Source organism: Ruditapes philippinarum, unplaced genomic scaffold (genome assembly GCF_026571515.1).
Source record: "Ruditapes philippinarum isolate M1 unplaced genomic scaffold, ASM2657151v2 ctg4606_1_1_1_1, whole genome shotgun sequence".
Classification (NCBI taxonomy): Eukaryota; Metazoa; Mollusca; class Bivalvia; order Venerida; family Veneridae; genus Ruditapes; species Ruditapes philippinarum.
Window position 1 is genome coordinate 86494 of NW_026856384.1, and position 26970 is coordinate 113463.

General features: G+C 33.7%; 1 protein-coding gene across 1 annotated transcript; it reads left to right on the forward strand.

Annotated features, from left to right (window-relative positions):
• Nucleotides 1–9895: 9895 nt before the first annotated feature.
• LOC132746342 (uncharacterized protein R10E11.5-like) lies at nucleotides 9896–26690 on the forward strand (the record flags this gene model as incomplete). The annotated part of the gene is made up of 3 exons (XM_060735454.1): nucleotides 9896–10367; nucleotides 24731–24913; nucleotides 26544–26690. Coding segments are annotated over exons 1-3 (583 nt in total), but the record flags the coding sequence as incomplete, so codon positions are not given.
• Between the last annotated feature and the right edge of the window lie 280 nt (nucleotides 26691–26970).

Below are 26970 nucleotides of genomic sequence, written 5' to 3' on the forward strand. Positions count from 1 at the left end.
TTATCTTACGCATAAAATATAGTGGAAGTCTTCCAAATTCACCATATAATGTAACATTTGATGTTTGTGTTCGTACTTGTAAAGTTTGTTTTAAAAAATTTCATGTGAACCTTTTCAATATCTGGTGCCTTATGAAAACCCACACTTCACAACCATAATTCAAAATAGAGCAAACCATCGAATCAAAGAGTTTAATCTTTTCAGAAATATTAAAAGATACAACATCGAATAATGAATTAAGAGAATACAATGCTCTTTGTGCTTGTTGTGATAATGATTTCTGAGCTTGATAAAAACATCCGTTAGAAGATAACGTTACACCTAAATATGTAAAAGTACGTACAATATTGAGCTTACAATTGTTATAAAAATACTTCAAAATGTTCTGGATAATTTCCCTTTTTAAAAACCATAGCAACTGTTTTATCAATGTTAACTGTTTATACCCCATTTGTTACAATACACAAGTAAATTATTTAACAATCGTTGAAGTCCTTCAGAAGAATATGACATTAACACAGTGTCGTCCGCAAAAAGTAATAAGAAAACTTTCAGTTCCTCTAAACAAAACGAATCTATTGTGTCATCAAGAATACATTGATACATATCATTTATGAAAAACAGAAATAATAAAGGCGATAAAGGCTCGCCTTGTTTAACACCTTTTACACTATCAAAACTTTCAGAACACATACATTAACACGTACACAACTTTTCACATTTTCATACATTTTTTGCAACATTTTAACAAATTTTGTCGAAGCACCTGATTCTAATCAACTTTAACCATAACCATTTCTATATACAACATCGAAAGCTTTCTTAAAATCAACAAAAGCACAGTATAACTTTCTTTTTTCGAGGGAGATAACTCTATCTATAATCGAAGTTAGAACAAAAATGCAATCAATTGTGCTTTTGTTTTTTTCTAAAACCATATTGAAAATCAGATAATAATTCATTTGATTCTGCCCATGAGCGAAGCCTTGTATCTAGCAAAACTGAAAATATTTTTGAGAAAATACTAGTGAGAGTAATACCTCTATAATTGTTAACATCGTTTTGGTCACCTTTTTTTTGGAACAGGGACAATCACGCCCTTTGTCCAACTAACTGGATATATACATTTACATACATATGATTAAAAGTTTACATAATAATGGGGCTAACAAATCTTTACTGTCAATAAACATTTCAGGAATTAAACAATCAATACCCCCGCTTTTTCCCCGCTTTAATGTCGACATTGCTTTAAGAACCTCTTCTATAGTAAATGATTTATCGAGCAGCTCTACATTAGTTACGTTGCTATTATTGGTCAAAATATTCTCAACATCATCATTCGAAAAATCTAAATCATCCGAAAAAATGTCTTTAAAATGATTAAAAAATTCCTCCGAACTTATATTATTGTTTTTTGACTTTTTAGCTTTTAAATTATTTACTTCTTTCCAAAACTGCTGTGGTTGTGTGGAAGCTAATTTATGCAAATTATTTTTTTGATTTGCCTTAAATTTCGTTTTAGCCTTACGTTTGGTGTAACGGTAAATGCGTTCTTTTTTCAAGAAGAATGTTACTGTTATTAGTAGATCTATTGCTTTTGTATAACTTCGTGGCTGAACGAAATTCACGTCTAGCCGTCTCGCATTCTTGCGTAAACCACGGGCTTTTAAATTTGCGTTTTACGATTAGAATTTGACACATTTACTGACCTACCGAAAACGCTATATGCACATTTGTAAAGGATATCTGCAAATTGATCTACTCCAGAATTTATGTCTGTATTTGAAAAAAATAATATTATCAACAATACTTTCTAGATTATTTTTTTCTAGGTCAATTAAATTTTTATACTCTAAACATTTTGCATTACTCCACACGATTTTGTCAACAAAGGTGTCCTTACCTAAGGACTTTCACAATGATTTTTTATACACAAATTTATCTGTATAGGTGCATGGTGAGAACATGGATTCATGTCATGAACAATAAAATCTTCAATGTAATGAAAAAAGTCACATGACATTAAAACATAATCAATTAGGCTATTACCCAACGTTTGACATAAACGTATAACTGCCTACACCCGCATCATCACCAATACGGCCGTTAACGATTTTTAAGTCACTACATAAACATATATCTAATAACTTATTGCCCGAGTAATTTACAGTCTTGTCCATAGAAAATCTAACAGGGAGGTTATATGCCATACTGTCAAATTCATTATTTTCTAATACTGTTATATATTTTTCAAAATCACAAGAATTTTGCAAAAAATCAATACGCTCTCCGCACCTAGAGTTTAAATCACCAATGACTGACACTTTACCCAATGCTTGGAATTTCCTAATTTTACTTTCTAATAATTCAAAAAATCCTATTTCATGAGACAAAAAATACACAGAATTACTAGGTGGTATATACACAAAACATATGTATAGATCATTATCAAACGCAAAAACATCTTTACATAACTTGATCCATATAAAACCAGAGTTATCACTTTCAATTAAAGAAATTCCGTTACTTAAACTATTTTTATAAAAAAGACAAACACCACCGTGTCCTCTTCTTGAACCTATACTCTCATGTCTTGGAACAGAAATTGATGAATATCCATTTAATGAAAAGTTTTCGATAGTTTTTTGCCATGTTTCACTTAAAAAGATTACATCATAATCAAAAACAAAATTCAAAAAGTCATCGTCACTTATACATGTATTTAAACCTTCTATGTTCCAAGAAACAATGCTTAACGTGTCATACTTTTCTCTGCTTTCCTATTGAGAACTGTCACCTGTATATATGACGTTATTGATGTATAATTTATCTCTAACCAAAACGGCTTTTTTACCTGCCTTTCTAGCCTCTAACATCACGGGGATGAGTTCTTTGCGTCTATCCTTAATTTCTTGCGGGTACTGATCAGTCACATTGTACGGAGTCATCTGTAGTTTAGCACCTTTAAGCGCATCTTTAATCAAAAATTTTGAATCATTGTTAAACTTGGCAACAATAGGTCTTGTTTTTCCACTGGTAATCTTGCCAATTCTGTGCGCTCTGATTATATTAATACGGGATTTTGGGTTATCTATTTTCAAAACCTTTTCACAGAAAACAAACACCTTTTCAGCACATTTTTCATTTGATAGGCTTGAACTAGGGTTTGGGTCTTCATCACTCGGACTATCGGTGTCAGAGAAAACAGGATCAGACGAAAATCCCTCAGGGATTCCAAAAAAGAGTAAATTGTCCGCATCGAGCGACATTTAAGGTCCAAAATAGATTCAGCGACGGTTTCACTGTCGGATTTCAGCTTTCTATTTTCAGCCGTAAGTACATCAACGCCGGTTCTAAGACTTGATATGTTTTGTTTGTTTACATTAGAGCTAGACATAACTTTTATCGTACTGGTCACTCATAAAACTCTGACTGTGTTCCATATCGGTAATCTTTTGCTCCATATTGTTCAAGCGGTCCGTTATCTTATTCACGCTTGCTTGTATTGAAGAAAGTTGACCTAATTTAGAGTCCATGCTATCTAAACGCTGTATTATACATTGTAACATGTCAACATTCATCGTCGGAGTAGGTGGTGGGGGTTGTTGAAGAATCGGAGAAGTCTGTGGGTTCATGTAATACGTTGGTGATGAATACATAGGAGGGATGGGAGGCAACATAAATGATTGACCAACTTGACCAACTTGACTTACATTTGGCTGGGTTGAATTATTTGGAAAGTTTGTGTTGGTCGCCATTTTTCGTTTAGGCTCTTTGTTATCGGTAGCCGGCGATATGTTGTCCTTTTTTCGTTTTCTTGTCATAAGTTAAGAGAAAATGTAACATTCAAAAGTACCTCAGCATGAAACGAATCAATTCCAACAACAAATAACAATCCATTTATCATCCAGACACACTATTTTATTATTTTTCTAAAATTTTTCTCAGAATTCAAAATTTTCATGTCCGCCATTGAGCATGCGCAGTACACCCCGGATTCCAGGGCTTGCTTTACATTCAACCTCGTTTTCTAACAATGTCAAGTAAAACAACAACAAAAACAGACAACATTTTTTATGTGAACGCCTATATGACTTGTGGTAAGGTCTCCCTGACAAATTTCTAAACCATTTTAGGTTGTCTAAGGATGATTATTTCTCTATGAATCAATAAAAAAAGATAATAAAATAAATTATCAGTGAATGCTTTGAATAAATTGTTCGCTAGTAAATCGAACACAGTACTAATAAACCTGGGAGAAAGTTTGGAATTTATTGTATATCCCAGTAGAAACTGGATCTCTATGCCGTGCATAGATGATTTTCATGATAATAGAAGTCAAGAAGGTCAGATCATAATGATCGAGTGATACCTTTTATTTCTATTAAAATATGTGAAGCATTTATATCAATTTGGAGGAAAAAATATATAAAATCCCGTTCTTATTTGTACATCTACCATGGACTTTAAAATACTGTAAGAAGCTCAGTTTTTTGTTATTTTAATTTATATTTTAACGGAATTTCATACACGAGTACACAGATAGAGTGACACTGGTATAATATAATAATAATGCTGATGATAATAATAATAAACTTCAAATGTGAAACAATTAAATACCCCGCTAGCGGTGCACAAATACGTCCCATTTCCCCCCACCGAGTGCCTCAAATTTTACCGAAAGTCTCGTGACATGTGCAACCGATACCAGACTAACGGTAAATCACGTTAAGATGTGAAGAAATTTCTGTTATAAACTGATATTAATCAGCAACTTTTTAATTGGTCAGATGTCACTGGGTCATAAAATGTTGTTAGTGTATGTTACCGCAACTTGTGACCCTCTCTGGTGCGATATTTGTGTATTATGTAATTATTTAGCGTGAAACGTAGGGGTCCGAGAGAGAACAGCCAATTTATGACACTTCGTTTGATGCGGATCGGACTAACTTTGAATCGGCATAACTTTTTTAATAATCAAGCAATTAACATGCGGTTTAAAGCACATGAAAGGGAATTCATTTACGGAGGGAACCGTGTCAGGGATTTTTGTTTGCTCAATCAGCGACTTAATTATCTTTAATTACGTAATATGTATGGTGAAAAAAGTCGCATAAAATGTTTGACGTTACGTAATATTTTTTTGAGAAAAGATAGACAAAATTTGAGACACGGTTCCCCAGATATTATAAGTATGTTTATTTTCCAAAAGTTTGATGACAAAAAAATAAAAAATGACTTTGATATGACGATTTAAAATTTTAGGATTTTTATTAAAAATCAATCATTTACAAAGACATTTTTTTCAAATATGTTATTTTTTATGATGATCAACGACATTTAAAGCACAAAGATTAAATAAATAACAATTATTACTAAAATAAGTTGGTTTAAATGACATTTATGTGATTACCACGGAAAGTGTCTGTTGTCACCTTAATAAATAATGGTACAATTCCTTGCTGATTTTCGTCATAAAAATTATTTTAGTTATGCTGAAGAAAAACAAAAATATCAATATACCTGCTTCCACTCATGACAAAGCCCTGGTCCTCAAATGAATGATTACATCTGGTGTAATGCCGATCTCACTTTTTCTAGATATTTTATTTTCTTCCGCAATATAGGCAGCCATTGAGGCACATTCTCCTGACAACAATATTATACCAAAACTGAACATATCATTCAAAAGTTACATTCAGAACTTCACCTATTTGATTTGATTTTGTCTTCGAAAAAGACCTCCTTCCCTCCTCCTCAGATTAAACACTTTTTGATGCCGGCACTGGAAATATCAAATTAAAGTGGCATTTTGTTCTTATTTAAATAATTTATCATTTAAACTTTGGTTCAGTTATATGGCAATTAAGTTTTTTTAAGAAACTGTAACAAAACACACAAAAAATAAGCTTTGGTTTGAACAAATGTATTTGAGTATTTTTAAAGACAGCTATACTTGCCCCATACTTCACTTAAGTGTTGTTTTCTTTTTCTGGTCCTTCGGGATCAATGATGCCAGCACTATAAAGTGTTAAGAATTGAGTACCGCTCAAGCCGGTGCTCGGGGGCGTGTGGGATGTTGCACGTATTCATAATCCCTCATGTACAGACTCAATCAAACCGAGACTGTAATTTTCATGTTATTTTGTTGAGATTAATGCTTCCGGGGGATCACTTTGTTTTCAGATTTCTATGATTCCTTGTGTTTTCAAAAAATGAAATAAAAGTTTTATTTTTCTTAAAACTACTTTGTTCTGAAATCAAAATGAAAACTTAAGTACAAGCCGTGTTAGACCAAATAGATTTATTTTCTTTTTTCTTTTTCTTTTTAACTGTAAATTATGCATTTCAGCAGTGCAAAATTTCTATATTAAATATCATTATCAAAAATATGAATACAGGATTTGAAAGCAGGAAAATGTTCTCACAGGTATTCATTTACATATCTATTAATTATATCAAATCTTTCCTCCATTTTTATGATTCATTGTAGCAGTGTCATAATATATAACTTTTTAAAACTTCCTGATCTAAACATCATTTGTACTGTAAACCCTCTAACTCAAGAACCCTACCTTTATCCCATTAATTAAAGATCCATACCTGTAATCCCTATAGTTCAGGAACCATTTATGTACCCAATTTATTAAAGAACAATAGCCTTAACACGTCTCGTTCAGGAACCATTCCTGTACCCCATTAATTCAAGTATTACATTTTTAACCCCTCTGATACAATCACTCTACCTCTACCCTTTTTTTTAAAGAACCATATCTTTAATCATTCTAATTCTTGAAGCATTGCAGTACCCCATTAATTAAAAAAACATACATTTATCTTTCACTTCTTTAATTCAGGACCATACCCGTACCTCATTTATTAAAGAACCTTATCTTTAACATTTCTAATTCAAGAACCACACCTTTAACCCATTACTTAAAGAACCATAATTTCATCTTAAACCCTAGTTCAAGAACCATTTCTGCACCCCATAACTTAATAAACCTTATATCTAACCATTTTAATTCAGGAACAATATCTGTACCCCATTAATCAAAGAACCATAATTGCATCTTTAACCCTAGTTCAAGAACCATTTCTGCACCCCATTACTTAATAAACCTTATATCTAACCATTTTAATTCAGGAACAATACCTGTACCCCATTAATTAAAGAACCATAAATTCATCTTGCATTCAAGAACCATACTTTACCCCATTCATATAAGAAGCATATCTTTATCTTTGATTCAAGAACCATATATTTACCCCATTTAAAATTTTAACCATGTCTTTATATTTAACTACTTTAATTCAAGAAGAATCATAAGTTCATCTCTTTAACTACTTTAATTCAAAAATCAAATCTTTACCCTATTAATTCAAGAACCATATATTTAACCCCCTCCGGACATAATTTCAATTACAAACAGGCACCTTAACTGAACCGCCAATTTTCCCTGAAGCTAGCTGTAAAGCTTCTTTACATTTAATCTTTCTATCTCATACGAGGAGGTAGTATACAGAACCAAACGGAACATCCTTGGCTATTATCTATAAGGGGGCAGGGGACATATCCTAATGATGGCCCCGGTCAAATATTTTTATAACTTTTGAAGGTACTGAAAACTTCTGATATTTCTCTGTCATTGTAATTTTTCCTTGTTTGTGTGTAGGGACTGAGAAGTATTTTGGGGTTTTCACCCGAAACTTAGCATTTTGGTAGCTTTATATGTATTTGTGACTCCGAATGGAGGTGAAAACGCTAAAAAATCAAACTTCGACAGTTGGCGCCAAACAAGTAAGAAAACCACCTATTACCTAAAGAGAAAGGTAGACATTTACATATTGAAAGAAATCAAATAATATGTCATTTATGTCCAAATGTCCAAAACAATCTCTTGGGGATGAATTTCACTTCTTATTTGAATGTCACTTTTTTAATTCTCTTCATAAAAAGTTTATTGATTCAAAATTCTCAAATTATCCTAATATTTATAAATTAGAATCTTAAATGAATAGCAAGGACCATTCAACTTTATTAAAACTTGCATTATTCTGCAAAATTATTATTTCAAAATTTAAATTACCCATCCTCCTGTAATATGATAAACAAGATCAACAGGGAAAGGCGGCGTTCAATGTATGTAAGTTCATTGTAATGTTCAATGTAAGTCATGATTTCCTCAACTTTATGAATGTATTAACATATAACAAATTTAGATAACTTCTGTACAAGACAAATCATGTCCAAAGTTTAAAGTTTAGTCAAATGATATGTGTTAGTCAAATTGATCTCATTATTATATAATTTTATGTATATATGTTTTGTTAATCACTTTTGAATAACTGTTCATTATATTGTTGATAAATCATAACTTTATGCATATTATATGCCTTGGTTTTGAATAAAATCTTGAAAATCTTGAAAATTGCGGATAAATTTTGTGGAAAATCTAAACGTATGACAGACACTTTCTTAGTCATTTTTAAAAATGCAATTGCTTGCACTGTGTGTTAGTGATATTTTTAAAGGAATCGGGCGGATTCTTGAGTATGCTGCACCTTGATGAAAATTGTCCATATTGATATATTTGAGGTGTAATTTTGGCTGGGTGGGGGTTAATATAAATTGCTGTCAGTCATATTTTTAAGGAGCAATGCATGCAAACTATCATTTTCTTCAATGTATGTAATATATCATTGAATAATGCTGTGCAACTGGTTATCTGCCTGTGAAACAGTTTTTAGATATTTGGAATTGTGTTTCTTGCCGCACTGAAATACAAATTTGTTCATTTTTTGGTCCCCTGCCCCCTAATAACCTCAAAAACAATACGGATTGAAAGTAGTTTTACCACGTGGTTTCAGGTGTGATAATGTAAAACGAATGTATATATTTGACATCCAAAAGAAAAGTAATGTTTGTTTCGGTACTCTTATGCTTGAAAATACGTATGTCTGACAACAATTGAATTATTTTAAGCATTAAAATAACTATTTACGCTTCATTGGTTTGTTTACCTTTTAGTTCTATTTTTAGTGTTCGTTTCTTAGCATCAACAAATCAAAATTCTCATTGGTTTAGATTTGATATTCATAAATCTTGGCTATTTATAGGGACTTGTTTCCAGTTTCCATTGCTATTAGTATTTTGTGTAGTGTCGCTTGATTTTCAAAATTGTTTCTCGAAGTCGTTTTTTACATGGGTGTGGCATTCCCGCCTTTTTATTTTATTACGTTTTAAAGTTTCAAAGTTATCACTGGACTTTCATATTATTTTAGAAATTTATTATGTCATTTTAAGGGATATAGACCCTTGTTGGGTTTATTATTCCATTCTAGTCGGAATAAAATTTCTTTAAGGACTAATGATAGGAAAAAAGGTCGCGAAGACTTTAAAAAATGATCCAAGGAGGCCGACAATGGAAAAGAGGTAAACAAATTGCCGACAGCTTCTGCTGGTTTATTGGAAGAGTCAAAGCCCTGTTGGATTTCAGTTTATGATGGAGGAATTGAGAAGCTTAGAAAGGTAATTTAAATATGCCCATTGATGTTTAATTTTAAACAAATCCGACTCAATGTCAAAATGTTGTTTTTTTACTATCGGTTTCTACAGCCATAATAATAAATATATAAATAAGGTATTGTTTGCTTTTGTACCTATGAATTAACTTATTTTAGGTGGACTTTTACTACATATATTGGAAATAAATTTGTCAACAACTCCCAGCATTTAATTATTATTTCTTTACATGTTTGGGTTTTTAGCGTAAGTTAGACCGAAATACCGCATCAGTTCTGAATATTCATACTATTGACTGACGGAAAGGGCCGAAAAGTTGCGATTGATACAGAACAGTAATATTATCTTCTGATAAAACTTAGTAAAATATGATGTGGGCTGTCTTTATAAGGTGTACGATAATTATTGTGTAGAGATACGAGGAAAAACTGATTACCTGTACCGTAAACAAAATATATTTTTATTCAGTTAAAATATTTCAGACTGTTTGCTAAACAGGAACAAATTAAACTCTAACGTGAGAATAGTTTATAAACGGACTTCGTTGATTATATGCGGATATTTTAAATCAAATTTTATTGAAAAATGAAATTTCTGCTCTCTATACTCGTTATCATTGGCAACTTGAATGTGTTGCTTGCAAACAATGATAATTGTAGAGAAAACGATCTGAATGCTTTAATAGTACGTGGACTTCGAACAGATTTTGACAAACAGAAGAATGTTCTCGAGGACCAAAAAGCAGAAATTGAAGACCTTAGACAAGAAATCAACAATACATCTTCAGAACTTAAAGAACTTAGACAAAATACATCTTCAGAACTAGCGGAAATTAAAGGTATTATATCAAAGTATTTATTCTAAGATGACACAACTTATTAAGGGGACTCATCTGAGGTATTCTTTGACATGACTGGATCAGAACTTTTTTTCAAAATATTTATACCATTTGATTTAGGTTTATACCAATATAATGTACAAAATTTCAGAACGTTAAAAGATGTTCACTGCCTTTTTCAATAGTTATCACTTTTATTGCTCAATATTTTTTAACTTAAATATGAAAAATTAAAACTCAAGTCGGTCTGAAAATTGCTCTAAAATCAATTTTCTGTATAAGACTGAGTATATTTCTACATATATTTCCATTTTAAGTGTCCCTGTTGATATATGTAAAATTTTCAAATTTTATGTTTTTAGGGTTTTTGACCTCAAGATACTTTAAAAATGTATCATAATTGAAGTTGTTTGAAAAGCATTTATTATACAGGTTGAAGAGAAATTACTTCACAATCATTTAGATTACTAACTTTTATGCTTTTTCGGGGAAAGTCCATAAAACATTATCCAATGATATTTTGTTTCGTCTGCTGTTAGGTTATTGTACACAACCTTATTGGCATTGTATATTGTCTTGCATAAAAGGACATTCCACAGATTTTAAATAAACATGGAAATTTCTTTTTCGACAAAACCATGGCATTTCATGCCCATGAATCTATTATTTTATGTGACTTCACAGTTACAGCAAGAGTTACTACAACACTTACCAGTGTAGGAACTAAAAAATTTATGTTATATTTCCTCTTCCAAGTCTGCTTAAAGAAATAAAGATGGTCCCATCATTTGTGGCGCGCATGAACAATCATTATTTATTTGCAAATTATATCCCTTTTTTGCAATTCCATTTAAAAATCATCCTCCCAAATCAAATTCTCCTACAAAGTTGTTCAGAGTCAACTTAATTATTGGGGATTATACCCGAACATTTCAAGATGCAGGGGAATTCTTAAAATACTAGAAGTGAGATGTTTTTAAACAACACTATAATCAACCAAAATTTAAAAACAATCATTTCCCAATCATTTGAAATAAAGAAATGTGTTTTCTTATTTTTCTATAAATTTTAAGTTAGCTCGCTACTTTCCTATCGAAATTTGACAACATCAAAGATCTTGATGACTTTTTGGTATGCAAACATGTTCATATTTAAGCTTTACTTCAGCAGCATTATTCTGTAAAGAAAGAGCGTTAGTATGACTTCAAAGCGCCCCCTATCGGCGGCGGCGGCAGAATTGCGACTTTTTATCCATAAAACATCCTGTTCTTCATTTAAATTTTACAATGTTCACTAGTGTATGCCTTTATACTGATATCTTTCTTTTATCTTTGCTACATACTCGTAAACTTCGATTTTACGTATAATTTCCCTTCGTTTTGACGTACACATTTGTTGGAATATTGCTCGTCATCCCTAAATAGTAGGTTCAAGTGTAGAGGATTTCGTTGTTTGTTTTTGGTAAATATTTAGATCAAATATTAGATTTATTAAATACAAACGTATCTATTCCACCTCGAGTAAACAAAGATACAGCTATTGACTACAATGGTAGATATATGTCTATCTACTGGGTTACTAATTGCAAATGGCCGGTTAAATAACGAACCAGGAAACTTAACTATTAAACCTTTCAGACTTTGAAACTGTGGTGTCGCAGTTCATTATACATGTATCAGAATTTAATCAACACTAAGATCATGCGCCGATCGAGTTTAAATTTTCGCTACGCTTAGCAGACGACAACGTTAGCACGTGCACGAATTCACCGGTCAACCCAGCTACCATGACCTCTAAAATAGTATGGGATGACATAAAAACCCATCTTTTTCGTGCAAAGGTCACTATTAAACAAGATGCATTTAATCACATCTCATGCACCAATTGATGACGTGGTAAGCGAATGTACGACATAAATGGCTGATAGTGCGCAAAGAATCTTCGATAAATCTTACACAAAACATGTAACCATACACTCTAGAAAAACAAGCAAACTTAAGACTGGTAGCTAACTGCGTTTCGGCAAAAAGTTTGAACGCGCACGTAATAATATTGATCTTAATAAAACAACTGAAAACAGGGTATTGTTCACTCGTGCTAGAACTAAGTATAATAAAGTGAAGCAGAAAGCATTTAATATGTAGGACAGAAAATTAGCAATTTAGCTAAACCTCAACCTAGACAATTTTGGAAATCGAAAATAATCTTTTAAAAGGGCACCATGAAAAGCTGATATTCTTAATCTCGTAGTTTTTTAACCATTTTAAATGCATGTTTGGTGAGGATCCGCCGAGTAGTGAAAATAGCGACTATATTCCGCAGAACGACCAGTCCGACGTTGACCTAGATGGTAATTTTACAAAACAAGAAGTTAGATCCACAGTTTTTCTCTAAAACAGTAATAAAATTCCAGGGCTAGATAACCTTCAAAGTGAATTATCTAAATCTTGCAATGATTTAATTTCATTTCTATTATTGGAAATATATAATAGAATATTTAACAATTGTGAATATCCTAGTTCCTTGGGTTTAGGAATAATTACACCTATCTTTAAATCAAAGGGCTGCAAGCTCTGTGGTATTTTCTGATCTTTCCAATCAAAATTGTACTGTATATTTGTATGTATTTTGCTGTATAAATTAATTTTTATAAACTATAATTCACCTTGCAGGGCACCGAGATTCAGCGACTGCGTTTGTATTTTTTTTACTATAACATTTTGAGTTTGATACGGAATTTTGCATGACTAGAGTTGCATCAAAATTCATTTATGTTATTGTTTTTGACATCCACACTTTATCCTTGCATATCGTGGCTACTTCCTTAATAAAAAAAGTTGCCTCGACTGGGATTTGAACCCCAGACCTCTCACACCCTAAACAAGCGCGTTAGCCCTGCACCACGGAGATGTTTAACGAAATCAGCCTGAATAAAATCATATAATTCTAATTGCAGGGTTTGTAGTCCCACAGATATGTAAATCTTATATTTAGCTCCATGGTAATCCTGATTTATGTCCGACATGTATATATGTATATATTCCACTACTCGACAGAGGTACAGTATTCGGTAATCGACATCGCTAAAAATAGCATTTTCATATTCATCCGCGTAATTGGTGAATTGACAATTCTATAAGCCAACGCTACTTTTAAACTTTGAATGCGTTGTAATTTGTTTGATACTTATAACAAAATAAAAATATTTCTTCCTTTTACATCGCTAGTTTTAAGCTGTATTGAGAACAACTTGTTATTAGGTTTGTCGTGAAGCTTCTGTGTCCGAGATTGAATGTCAGCATTGAATTTTCTGATCTGCGATCAGAAAATACAAAAAGGGGATGTAAATGTTGATAAGAATTATCGAGGCATTTGTCAATAAATATGATACACTTTACAAAAATCAATTCCAAAGGGTGTCAATAATTGATTGTATTTTTGTCCTACATTCTGTTTTAAGTAAAGTTTTAGACTTGGGGGAAAAAAACTTTATTGCTGTTCTGTTGATTAGATGTTTTGATAGAATTAATTAAACATAATTATTTTAAAAACTTTCAACAGACAAACAGTTAGTAGTAAATTTGTACGGGCCGTAAAGGCAATGTATACTGTTGTTATGTCTTGTGTAAAGTTCAATTGAGAATCATCAAACTTACATTGGATAAAAACAAGGGGACCTGAGTTACCCCTTGCTATTTATGTACTTCGTTAATGACGTCACACACAATATTAATACAAATTCACAATCAATGAAGTAAAATACTTTTTTCTATTGTATGCTGATGACCAAGTAGTTTATGCGGAAGCTTACAGTCTATGATTAATAATCTTGTAACGTATTTTGGGGAGTGGGATCTTACAATCAATACTACAAAAACTGAGATATTAATATTTGAAAAAGGACGTCACTCTCAACATAACTTTTATATTGAAGATACAACCTAAGAAGTTGTTAAGTCATTTAAATATTTAGGTATCACATTATTTAAAAATGGAAACTGGTATCGCAGTCAAAAATGTATTGCATGCTTTTCGTACCATCTTTAATAATATTGAGTTACCAATTAATTTACCATCTTTAATAATATCAAGTTACCAATTAAACAAATCAATGGGCTGCAAGCTCTGCGGTATTTTCTTATCCGTACTGTATGTATGTATGTATTTTCCTGTATAAGTTTATTTTGATATACTATAATTCATCTTGCAGGGTACCTTTTTGCAACGACTGCGTTTACATTTTTTGCTATAACAGTTTGAGTTTGATACATACGGAATTTTGCAAAACCAGAGTTTCTTACTTGAATTATGAAATCATTTATGTACATTTTTTGTGACAGTCATACTTTGTCATTGCATATCATGGCAAATTCCTTAAGAAAGAATGTTAAAATCGCTAAAAAGACACGTAAAAAAAGTTGTCTTGACTGGGATTTGAACCTCAGTCCTCTCGCTTCCTGAACGAGTGTGTTACCCCTGGTATGAGAAATAAGTCTGAAACAAACCAAATCACTCTAAATTTAGAATTTCCATAAGGGTTGTTAGTTCTTATTAATTTGGAGATATTTTGTTCCCAATAAAAATGTTGTTTAACACTGATGTTAATAAATTATCGAGACCGTTACTTATGGTAGAAATTGATTGATCGTCGACTGTCCTAAATTTCTCTTTGTCCTAGAGTCAACATCCTTACTTTATTTTCCAGAAAGTCTAATAACAAATCGTTTAATTCCAATCACAATAAGCCGAAGCTTTACGAAAAGAGCCGAGAAGTTTTAATTGATTAAGATGATATTCACCCGCGTAATTTGTGATTGTACATTTTTTACAATTCTATAAGTCAAAGCTATTTTTAAACTATGAATACGTTACAATTCGTTAGATATTTGTACGAACATTCAAATATTTCTCTCTTTTACAACGCTAGTTTTAGTTGTTTTAAGAATTACTTTTTGTTATTAAGATTGCCCGAAAGCACTGTTCCTGATCTTGAATGTCAGCATTCCTGCGATCAGGAAATACAAAAATAAGTTTATATGATATGGGTATATTCTTAACTTTGGGTGTGAAATAAGGGGGTTGCATGAGGCGACCGACATAGCACTGTAACATCGTGTATTATGCGTGAATCATTCAACAAACCTTTCTGCGCTTTACGGAAAACTCGGACGCGTTCCACTAGCTGTATTTAGGACAATAAACATTATTAAATTTTGGACAAAAATATTTAGTGCACATGGAATCTTAACTAATAAAGCAGACCTATACGTTTTCAAAGGCTGACGCTGAGAGCGGGCCATATCTGGGCTGCTCAAGTGAAAAGTATTTTAGACCTAAATGGATTAAGCTGTATGTCTGGAATCAACGAATCTATGTTACGTTAAAACAATTTCATAAAAACTCATACAGACAAATGGGACACACGATAAAAGAATGCAATAAAAAGTAAATATACATACGAATGTGCCAAAATAAATGATGAATGAAATTAAGAAACACTATTCAATTCTGTTAAGAATATTTGAAAAAAGTCTTTAAAAAACAAAATTATTTATTTTTGCTAACCATTTTTTAGTTTGTGCATTACATAGACTAATTATATTGACATGGTAATAGGTTTATAAATTAGTAAATGAACCCTTCTAAACTTGGACACACTATATAACCACTATGCTATTCCAGTAAACGTGTACTTAATTACCCCCTTTTTACTTAATTATTGCATGGTTTGGAATTTTTTCTTTGTTCTTACTAGCCCATTGCACTTAGTACACTTTCATTGAGGATTTGAAATATGTATTGATATATAACATGACAGTTTTTTCAATGATTCATATGAAGGAGAAAGGCACAAGGGAGGGAAAAACACTGAAAATATCTTTTATTTGCTGCTTTTGTTTCAACAGCTATAATATATGAAACTCGTTGGTTACGAGGGTATCAAACTGGCTGCGTGACATCTCGGAATGTTTCTGCAAAAAAAATCGTCTCGGCTTAACAGGCTCGACATTTGTTTTAGCAGTAACATCCCTCGGTGTCGCCCCATGCAGTGTTATATCCTCGTAACTAACTCGTTTTATTACGCATAACTTCTACAGAGCGGCCCTCAAAAATTTTATTTTTCCTAAAGATTTCCACTTCAATTTACATATGTAAAGCAACACCTCCAAGCAAATATTTGCTCCCAAAAGGGTATTGCTCTGCATAGGTTATTTACAAGCGTGGATCAACATTGCCACCAAATATAACGATTATAAGCCTAATTGCTTATTTTATTTGAGTGAACAGGGTTGAATAGGGTTCCAAAACATCCTCTTTTTCCCCTTTTTCAAAAATCATATTCCCAACAGCTGGCAAAAAGTCTAAATGTTTTAATTTCTGAGACAATTTTTCTTTTTGACAGTTTCTTTAAACAACTAACGACTATAGAATAACTTTCTTTTATCATACACATTAATAAATCTTAAAGGGGCTGGCTGGCAGCGCCTTCTCATACTCAGTATTGGGTTTGTGATCGTTCTAACGGGTATTCCTGCCCATTCTTGGACCAACATGGCTGCAAGCTCATAGATGGTTCTGGGTTGCAGCTGACGACCTGAAATTCTAACCTGCAACTCATTCCACATGTGTTTTATTGGATTTAAGTCAGGTGAGTGAGCTGGCAAGTTCTTTCGCTCGATAGACTCCCTCTCTAGGTATTCCTAGACCGCCCAATAGGGGCGGTAATAATTGTTCATTAGAATGAACTTATTGCAGACTACTCCAGCATACCACCTCACCTTGTTGTTAAAGATGTCGTTTATGTATCGCTGGCCTGTCAATGTATCTTTATTAAGCACAACCGGGTCGGTTCGTCCGTCCCAGCTGATGCCTCCCAACACCATTACTGACCTAACTCCGCATCGGTCATGCTCAGCAATATTTACCGTCTGAAACCGCTCACCTCGTCTCCTTCAGATTGTAGCACTCCTATCTGTGAAGTCTAGGCAGAACCTGGACTTATCAGTTAACAGACCGTGTCTCCAGTCTACCACGGTCCACCGTATATGCAAGGTATGCAAGGTCTTGTCTTCATGCAGCATTCTACGCACCGTCTGCGTGGAAACACGGACCCTACATTAACAAGGTAATTTCTAAATAGAAGTTGCTGACGAAACCCTTGCACCACGTGCTTGAACGACCAAAAACCAATCCTGAGCTTGTGTTGTGACCCTTTGCCGACCTCCAGCATGCCTCCTGGCGGGTTTGCCATGTAGCCTGTAGCTCTCTCAGGCTCTGGTGATGACGATGTTGTGTACACAAAGCACCGCACCAACATTGCGAAGGTGGCCACCTTCTGCACCATCTCTACAGCCCTCCATGAGTTTGCTTCTCTCAAATGCCTCCTTATGTTAGCATTCGGCATAATTATCGAAGTGAGTGATATTAGAAATGTTGGCCACTAAATGACAATCAGCCGGTAATGTCGTCGTTTAACTATAGACATGTCATTATACACCTGATCAAAACATAAAAACATTGGGGTTCATGCTTTCCATGACGAGTTGTAACGGATTAGTCAACACGGATTCATGTCAGGGGACTAGCTCAAAACCTTGCTGAATCAGAACTTTCAGAAATTGGAAAGAAGTCTATTTTATACTCGTGATCATATTAACATACACTTATGGTGTTTAGCAAACATTGAGTAATATATAATGTATGCTTTGGTGATATTCTATTTATCATAAGATATGTTACCTTTACTTTTATTTATTTTATTAACATTTTACACTAAGGATATACTTTTGCTTATTAAGCAAGAGTGTAGGTGATGCTTTTGCTTAGTAAGCAAGAGTGTAGGTGTATAGATAACTAGTTCTTTAGCTTCTGGCTTGAACGAAGTACAAGTTCTAAATGGCGCTTTGAAATTGTATATGAAATAATAAGTGCCTATGAAGATGTTGACAGTGGAACACTGGTTTGTTGAATTCCCTCTGCTACCATAATTGAAATACTGTTGGAAGCGGTAATTAATCAATTATTGAAAGATATAAGAAGATGATGCATATTTCTGTTATTATATCTCATCATTATGTGCAGAAAAACGAATTTCTCCCACAACCTTATGCACACATGGGATCCTACATGCACCTCCCCAGTACTTGGCAACTGCAAATGCTCCGATAAAAACAAACAGTATAGTATATCAATAATTAATACAGATTTTTAGCAGATCGCGCGCTAGTGAACTTGCGGGTTATAAATAAACAAGAATATCTGTGAGATCAGGAGAGCGTGATTCCTATTTTAAATCTTACTTAGTGCGAGAATATTAATTATTGGTATTTAGCTGCGAGAGAAAAAGAGAGTCTCTGGTGGCGGTTAATAAATAAACACGTGTAGAAAAGATTAAAATTACATGTCTGCTAACTATGTTATTACTACCAGTAAATCATGTTTATGTACAAAACATTGTTATTTTCTGTTGATCATACATTTTTGAAACCTAAATGTTGACTTTATATTTCGTATCAAAATTAAATTAATAATATTCATTTCGAAAATGACAATCTCAAAATTCTTCTTCTTATTGATTTCTATTATTCGAAATTGTTACATATGATAGCATGGATGTTTAAGAGGTATCGAGATATACATAAAATATTGACAAAGCAGCTGCGCCAGCTCTTTCATTCTCTTTTCTGATATTATTTGCAAAATTTATGTTTGTACTTTTTTCCTCTTAGTCGACTTTTCATTTTTATCTTTCAATATTTAGAATTGTCTTTCAGAGTCTCGTACTATTTATAACCATTGGTTTAAGCTTTTCAGAGAGATTGATAACAACTTAATAAACAAGTACAAATGTTGCTACAATGCAGCAATTGAGAAGCTCCGCGCAAAAAATGCGCTCATTACAGATACCTTAGCAAATCATTCATACGCACAGGTCATGTTAATTTCATATGAAGTACTGTAATATAAATCCATGATTTTTCGGAATGTTTTGTAAATCATTTTTTTGCACCATTATACTTATCGTATACATGTATTGTCCATAAGAGAGGAGCCAGATATTAAATTAAAAAAATACTGATGCCTACCTGGTAAGGAAAGTAATTCCATTGAATACAAACAAGACTAACAAGACTTGTAAATGTAATGTGACATGACTGTAGTGCAAAAGTGTTCTATTTGTGTCACTACTGTAGTCAGTAACATAAGATGATGAAAATATCAAAGCATGTACATTTTCTTTGTACCTATTATCCTACTCATTTTCTACACATATTAACAACTAATCATGGTAAGAAATATAAAAATCCATATGTTAATAAGCCAAAACACAAACTGTCATGGATTTTACTTTTCAAAATGTCCTTTGCATGTTTCGCGACAATTGGTGTTTCATGATATAACATGAAAAGCATTGATGCAAAGCATCAAAGGGCATCAAAGCAGCAAGAGATAGAGCAAATTACTCTACCTCAATCCATTGAGAAGTTGCAGCACTTTGAAATCAGTTTAGATGGGAAAAGAAACAATGCAAAATACTGATTTTAGGCAATTTTGAGACGTCCCCCGTTGCCATGGTAAAAGGAAATAAAATATCGAGCATGCTGTTACAGAGACTATGGTCCTGTAAGCATTGCGCCAAGTATCATCAGTATTGAAGCCCTTTTTATAGTTTCATAGCAGTTTGAACTTGTAACGGGAGGTTTTCCAATGAAAATTACCCAAACAATTGTTTGAACAGATATCTATTTTAACACGTTTTCGCTAAAAATGTCTTTCATTTAGAACTCTATGCTTGTATAGATTAAGTCAAAGTAAAAGCATGATAATCAAATCAATTAAAAGAAAATTATGCATCATAATAATTTATATACTAGCAAAAGTCTATAAGCAAATTAAACACTTAAACTACAACAACTCATCCTAAAGGACCCCAACAAAAAATCAGCTTATATACCCTTTTGTTTGCGTTATGTGGAAAAGTAGACTGGCGCGCGACCCACTTGCCGAAACCAGTCTGCTTACTCCTTGTGCGACCTGAATACTGCGTTAACAATGTTCAAAATGTTGCACAAGTGGTTCATGTATACAGCCTGTTTTGCAATACAAACATAAATACAAACATACATAAATATACATGTTAACATTTGTTCAACTTACAAACTGACAGATAATAATAAATACAAATACAAGACATTTATATAGCGCAAACATGTATTAAATATTCGATTGCGCTGTACATTATTAAGACTATATACACATATGCTTAATCAAGGCACTCCCAAACCCAGTCTCGATGGCACAGCCATCTACAACTCTAGTTTTTGAAAAACAGTCCAACAAGTATGTTTTAAGTTTGGCTTAAACTGATTTTCCATTGGTAATGTCTTTCAGATAGTCTGGCAATGAGTGAATTCCACCATTTAGGTCCCACAATAGCCAAGGATCTATCAGCAAGTTTTGAATTTGTTGATGGTATATCAAACTGAATGTGGAGCTAGATGATGAGGATCTCAGTCTTTTCTGTACTGACTCTGGCATTTAGTGAACAATTTTACGAAGATGCAATGGAGCGGTGCCATTTGCAACACGAAACACAGTCACAATAATTTGTACAAGATTATTGCTCGAATTGGAAGCCAGTGGAGTGAATTTAAGAATTTTTCAGCACTGGATTGATAGTAAGCAGCTCCATGACAATTCTAGCAGCATTATTCTGCACACGTTTGTAATTTATCAAGTTGATAGGCTGAAATATCAGCGAATAGAGTCCATTGCAAAAGTCTAAATGTGAATGAATCAAACCGTGAACAAGGATTTCTGCAGATTTCTGAGTGAGATGTTTTCTGATTGCTTTCAAATTCTTAACTGCATGTGTGCAATCTGACACTTTTTTGAATATGGATGTCAAAACTTAAAGTGCTGTCATTTCTGTACTCAAGTCTCTCACATTTCAACACAGTGACTTCGACCCACCAAACATTGACACTGGAAATGTTTCAATTTCTTCAGCTGATGTCTTGTACATAAATGATAATTTCTGTTTGCTATTGTAATTTTTAACTTAAATCTGGTCATCCATGACACAATATCATTAAGACAGTCAGTGAGTTTTTGGCAAACGATTTGTTCGCTGTGATGGTCACCAGCTCTAATTTTAAATGCCACTTTATGATCGTCTGCATATCCATACAATTCCGCCGGATATTTTCAGCATCCGCTTCTGTATGCTAGCATCCGCTTCTATATGCCAGCATCCGCTTCTGTATGTCAGCATCTGATTCTGTATAACAGCAACAGTTACTGTATGTCAGTTTTTGCTTCTGTATGTCAGCATTCGCTTCTGTATGTCAGCATTCGCAACTGTATGAAAGCATCCGCTTCTGTATGTCAGCATCCGCTTCTGTAAGCCGGCAACCGCTTTTGTATGTCAGCAAACGCTACTTTTTGCCAGCAACCGCTACTGTATGTCAGCATCCGCTTCTGTATGCCAGCGTCTGCTTCCGAATGCCAGCATCCGCTTCTGTATGTCAGCATCTGATTCTGTATACCAGCAACCGTTACTGTATGTCAGTTTTTGCTTCTGTATGTCAGCATTCATTTCATTTCTGTATGTCAGCATTCGCTACTGTATGTCAGCAACTGCTACGGTATGTCAGCATCCGCTTCTATATGCCAGCATCCGCTACTGTATGTCAGCATTTGCTTCTGTATGTCAACATCCACTACTGTATGTCAGCATCCGCTTCTATATGCCAGCATCCGCTACTGTATGTCAGCATTTGCTTCTGTTTGTCAACATCTGCTACTGTATGTCAGCATCCGCTTCTGTACGCCTGCGTTCGCTTCTGTATGCCAGCATTCGCTTCGGTATGCCAGCATCCGCTTCTGTATGTCAGTATTTGCTTCTGTATGTCAGTATTCGCTACTGTATGTCAGCAACCGTTACTGTATGTCAGCATCCGCTTCTGTATGTCAGCATTCACTTCTGTATGCCAGCATCCACTACTGTATGTCAGTATTCGCTTCTGTATGTCAGCATTCTCTTCTGTGTGTCAGCATTTGATTCTGTATGTGAGCATTTGTTTCTGCATGTCGGTATTTGCTTCTGTATGTCAGCATTTGCTTTTGTAGGTGGGCATTTAATTCCAAAGGTCACCATCTGCTTCTGTATGTTTGCATTAACTTCTGTAGGTCAATATTTGCTTCTGTATGTCAGCATCCGCTACTGTATGTCATCATTCGCTTCTGTGTGTCAGCATTCGCTTTTGTATGTCAGCACGCGATACTGTTTGTCATCATCCACTTCTGTATGTCAGCATCTGCATCTGTATGCCAGCATCCGCTTCAGTATGCCAGGAACCGCTACTGTGTCAGTATTTTCTTCTGTATGTCAGCATTCGCTGCTGTATGTCAGCAAACGCTTCTGTATGTTAGCATCCGCTTATGTATGTCAGTACTCTTTTCTGTATGCCAGCTTCCGCTAATGTATGGCAGCACACACTACTATATGTTAGCCTTCGCTTCTGTATGTCAGCATCCACTACTCTATGTCAGCATTCGCTTCAGTATGTCATCATCCGCTTCTTAATGTCATCACCAACTACCGTATGTCAGCATCCGCTACTGTATGTCAGCACTTGCTACTGTATGTCAGCATTCGCTTTCTGTATGTCATTCCACTTGCCTTTTTTTTCTTTTTGTTAGTAAGCATTCGCCTTTCCTGTTTTATGGGGTCAGCACTTCCTTCTGTATGTCAGCATCCACTTCTGTATGTCAGCATCCGATACTGTATGTCGGCATCCGATTCTGTATGTCAGCATTTGCTACTGTATGTCAGTATCCACTACTGTATATCAGCACTTGCTGCTGTATGTCAGTATCGACTACTGTTTGCCAGCACTTGCTACTGTATGTCAGCATCCACTACTGTATATCAGCACTTGCTACTGTATGTCAGTATCCACTACTGTATGTCAGCACTTTGCAACTGTATATCAGCATTCGCTTCTGTATGTCAGCACTTGCTTCTGTATGTCAGCATCCACTACTGTATGTCAGCACTTGCTACTGTATGTCAGTATCCACTACTGTATCTCAGCACTTGCTACTGTATGTCAGTATCCACTACTGTATGTCAGCACTTGCTACTGTATGTCAGTATCCACTACTGTATGTAAGCACTTGCTACTGTATGTCAGTATCCACTTCTGTATGTCAGCACTTGCTACTGTATGTCAGCATTCGTTACTGTATCTCAGCACTTGTTGCTGTATGTCAGCATCCACTTCTGTATGTCAGCACTTGCTACTGTATGTCAGCATCCGCTTCTGTACATCAGCATTCACTACTGTAAGTCAACAACCGCTGCCGTATGTCAGCATTCGCTACTGTATGTCAGCAACCGCTTCTGTATGTCAGCATTCGCTTCTATTTGTCATAGGTTAGCAAAAATTTAGATTTTTACTTTGTGAACACGGACGGGTCCAGGTCTGTTATTGCAGGAAGCTGTTTGTTTACGTGCATGACATGGTTTTGTTTGTTTGTTTCATTTTACGCCTTTTCCCAACAGTATTTCAGTCATTTAGGCGGGTAGTTTCCTAACCATCGTTCCTGGAGAGTTACACCAGTACTAGACTACCTTCCTCCGCGCTAAACTACCGAAGCATCTCCCGGGGATCGAACCCACGCCAGAGATGTAACTGGATTAGAAGTCATCGACTATAACCACTCGATCACGGAGGCGGTTCATGACATGGTGTCCTGACTCACACATATAAAATGTGCAGCAACAGCGCGTGGTTTCGTTATTTTATCTTTTAATGATTGCATTCTCCTCCGTTAATGTAAAACCGCGTGTGCAGTTTAATGGAAAAAAAATAACATGCAGCCATATACGTGAATAAGTTTATAGTATGTTTTAATTATTATACTGATTTGAATTATTGAGATTATTACGTATTGAAAATATTATTTAATATTATACATTTCATGCGTCGATAATCATTTACAAAATGTATAAAAACTATTTATTTGACAAAAAATTCCCTTCGTATAGTAAATAAGAATTTACATATTCTACTCTGACAAACAGCGCAAACTGGGCCTTAGTTGACAAAATGACTAATAAAAGCTAACTCAAATGAAAAGACCCAATATTTATTAGTTTGGAATCATTTCTATATATAAGGGCAAACTTTGCCAATTTTCGGAATGAAAAAAAAAAATTGTCAAAGCAACATCTCAGAACGAAAACTTTGTTACAATCGTTCCTTAACTTTCATTCAATCAAAGCTAATATATTTTTAAATCTTCATTGTTTTTATTCTTGCATAGTATCTAAGTTTCACTTTTTATTGCTACAGAGAGCATGAGAAATATGACAGAAGTTGTAGGAAACATCATTAAAGACCTTGAGGAGAGTACTTCCGGTTTAGATAACTTAAAGGTGGTTACAGATGAGATCAACAAAAAGTGTGAGGATGGACTTTCAGACCTGTCTAAAAATTTGGAAAGACAGACGAATGATTTGAGATCTTCTTCCACAGGTAAAGCTGGAAAGTTTACATATTACCTTAACAGGGTCGATGTGAACAAAATTAACAAACAAAAAGGGTGAAAAAGTATATACTTTTAAAAATAAACACTATTCAATCACATGGTTTTAATACATGAATCATTGCAAAATGATTTACAAGTGTGCTTATGTTATTTAATGCATGTTAATAATATATTAAGACAAGTTAAAGCGCCACCTAACATTTGTAGGGTTAGCGATGATTTCACGCAGCTTATGCTTCTGTTCATGTAACGAAAAATTGCGAACATTTTGAATTTAATGTATGTAGATCTACTTAAGTTTGATTTTTTCTTTCTTACTAAAATATTTATACCTCCTCAAACGAAGTTTAGGGTGGGGTGTAAAGAAGTGAGCCAGTTCGTTTGTCGGTTCGTCCATTCGTCAGTCCGTCTGTTAGTCCAATTCATGATATCCAGATGAAAACTCTTGAACGAGGCAAATTATTTAATAATTTTTTATTCACAAATGTAACATCATAAAATACAGGTCAAGATACTACTTATTTCACAGAGTTATGTCACTTTTTTAGCCTATATTTAATGAAAAACATGGTTTCCGGTCGTAATTTCCCCTTTTAAAAAAAATGGTTAAATAATTTTTGTAACATAGGGGACCCGATTAAAACTATTAAAATATGTATCAACTTTAAAATTTAGGCTCTAACCCCCATTTTTTCACAAAAAATATGGCCCCTTTTATAACCTTTAATAGGGCAATAGTTTAATGATTTTTCCCTCACAAAATATCACATCCCTTTCAGTAATGTTTTAATTTTAAATTTGGGGATTAGGCCCCCTACTTTTTTTTACATTTCTTATGAAATCCTTTTTTCTTCTTTTCTTGCAAAATGGTTTATATGTGTTTTAAATCTGTAATGAAGCCTTGGATTTTTTTTAAAAAATTTGGTGGGCCATTTTATCTTTTAATTGGGTTTGCCCTCACTGTTCAATTTACAAAAAATAAAAAAAAACCAGATGATAGATTTGTTAAAAATTTTGTTTGACTAACACAATGTACAAGGGCATAACATCATAAAATACATGCCAATTATGAATGTAGCTTCAAATTATTCTCTTTTTCAATCATTTGTTACGCTTTTTCGATTTCATTTTTGCATAATATGCAGTTTCTAGAAGATAACTCCTTTACGAGTAAATTCAAAGCGGATTAATATTAAGTATTAAATTGGAACAAATTTTGGTTTACATAATATTATAAAATAAAAGTCCGATTGAGTTTGGCTACAGCCCACTTAATAAAAAGGAAAAGCTGTGGTTTCTTCTAAATTAAATAGAACAAAAGAACTTCATGGTTTGATTGGACAAAATATTGTAATTTGGAAACAGTTTTCTTTTTCCTTGAAATTAAACAATTTTAATGCATCCTTTATTTGACCATCTTATCATTGCGGTAACAAGATGGTATATTAGGGATATCAATCAATCAATTAATCAATCAATCAATCAATCACTTCAGTGATTTTGACTCTAATTGAAAATAAGTAACAAATATAGGCTGGCATTCCAAATTCTTACCTTATTTGATATAAGGTGGGATATGAATCACCTTTCGTAATAGCTCTAGATTTGTTTTTTTAGAAAGCATCAAAAACGTGTCAGAAGTTGTGGTAAATATTAAGAAAGACGTGGAGAAGAGCACTTCCCGTTTAGATGACTTAAAGACAGTAACAGATGAGATCAAAGAGCAAATGGAAAAGTTGGATCAGGCAACTGAGAAAAAAACACGTAAGTCTAATTTATTTTATCTGTATCATGTTGATTGTTCTGTTAAATTAATGATGTTTCCACACTTCAAAACTAAAACAAAAATAACTATATTTGTAAAATTATCTGTTATATATTGCTGACACTTAAAGGCATGTTATGCCACAGATTGGAATTATTTATAATTATTTACTTGTTTAGGAAAGGACAAACATCAGTTTAAAATTTAGATTATGGTTATAAGCATTAAAGATACTTAACACGTTAAAAGTAGCGATGAATGCAAAATTATTTGTCATAA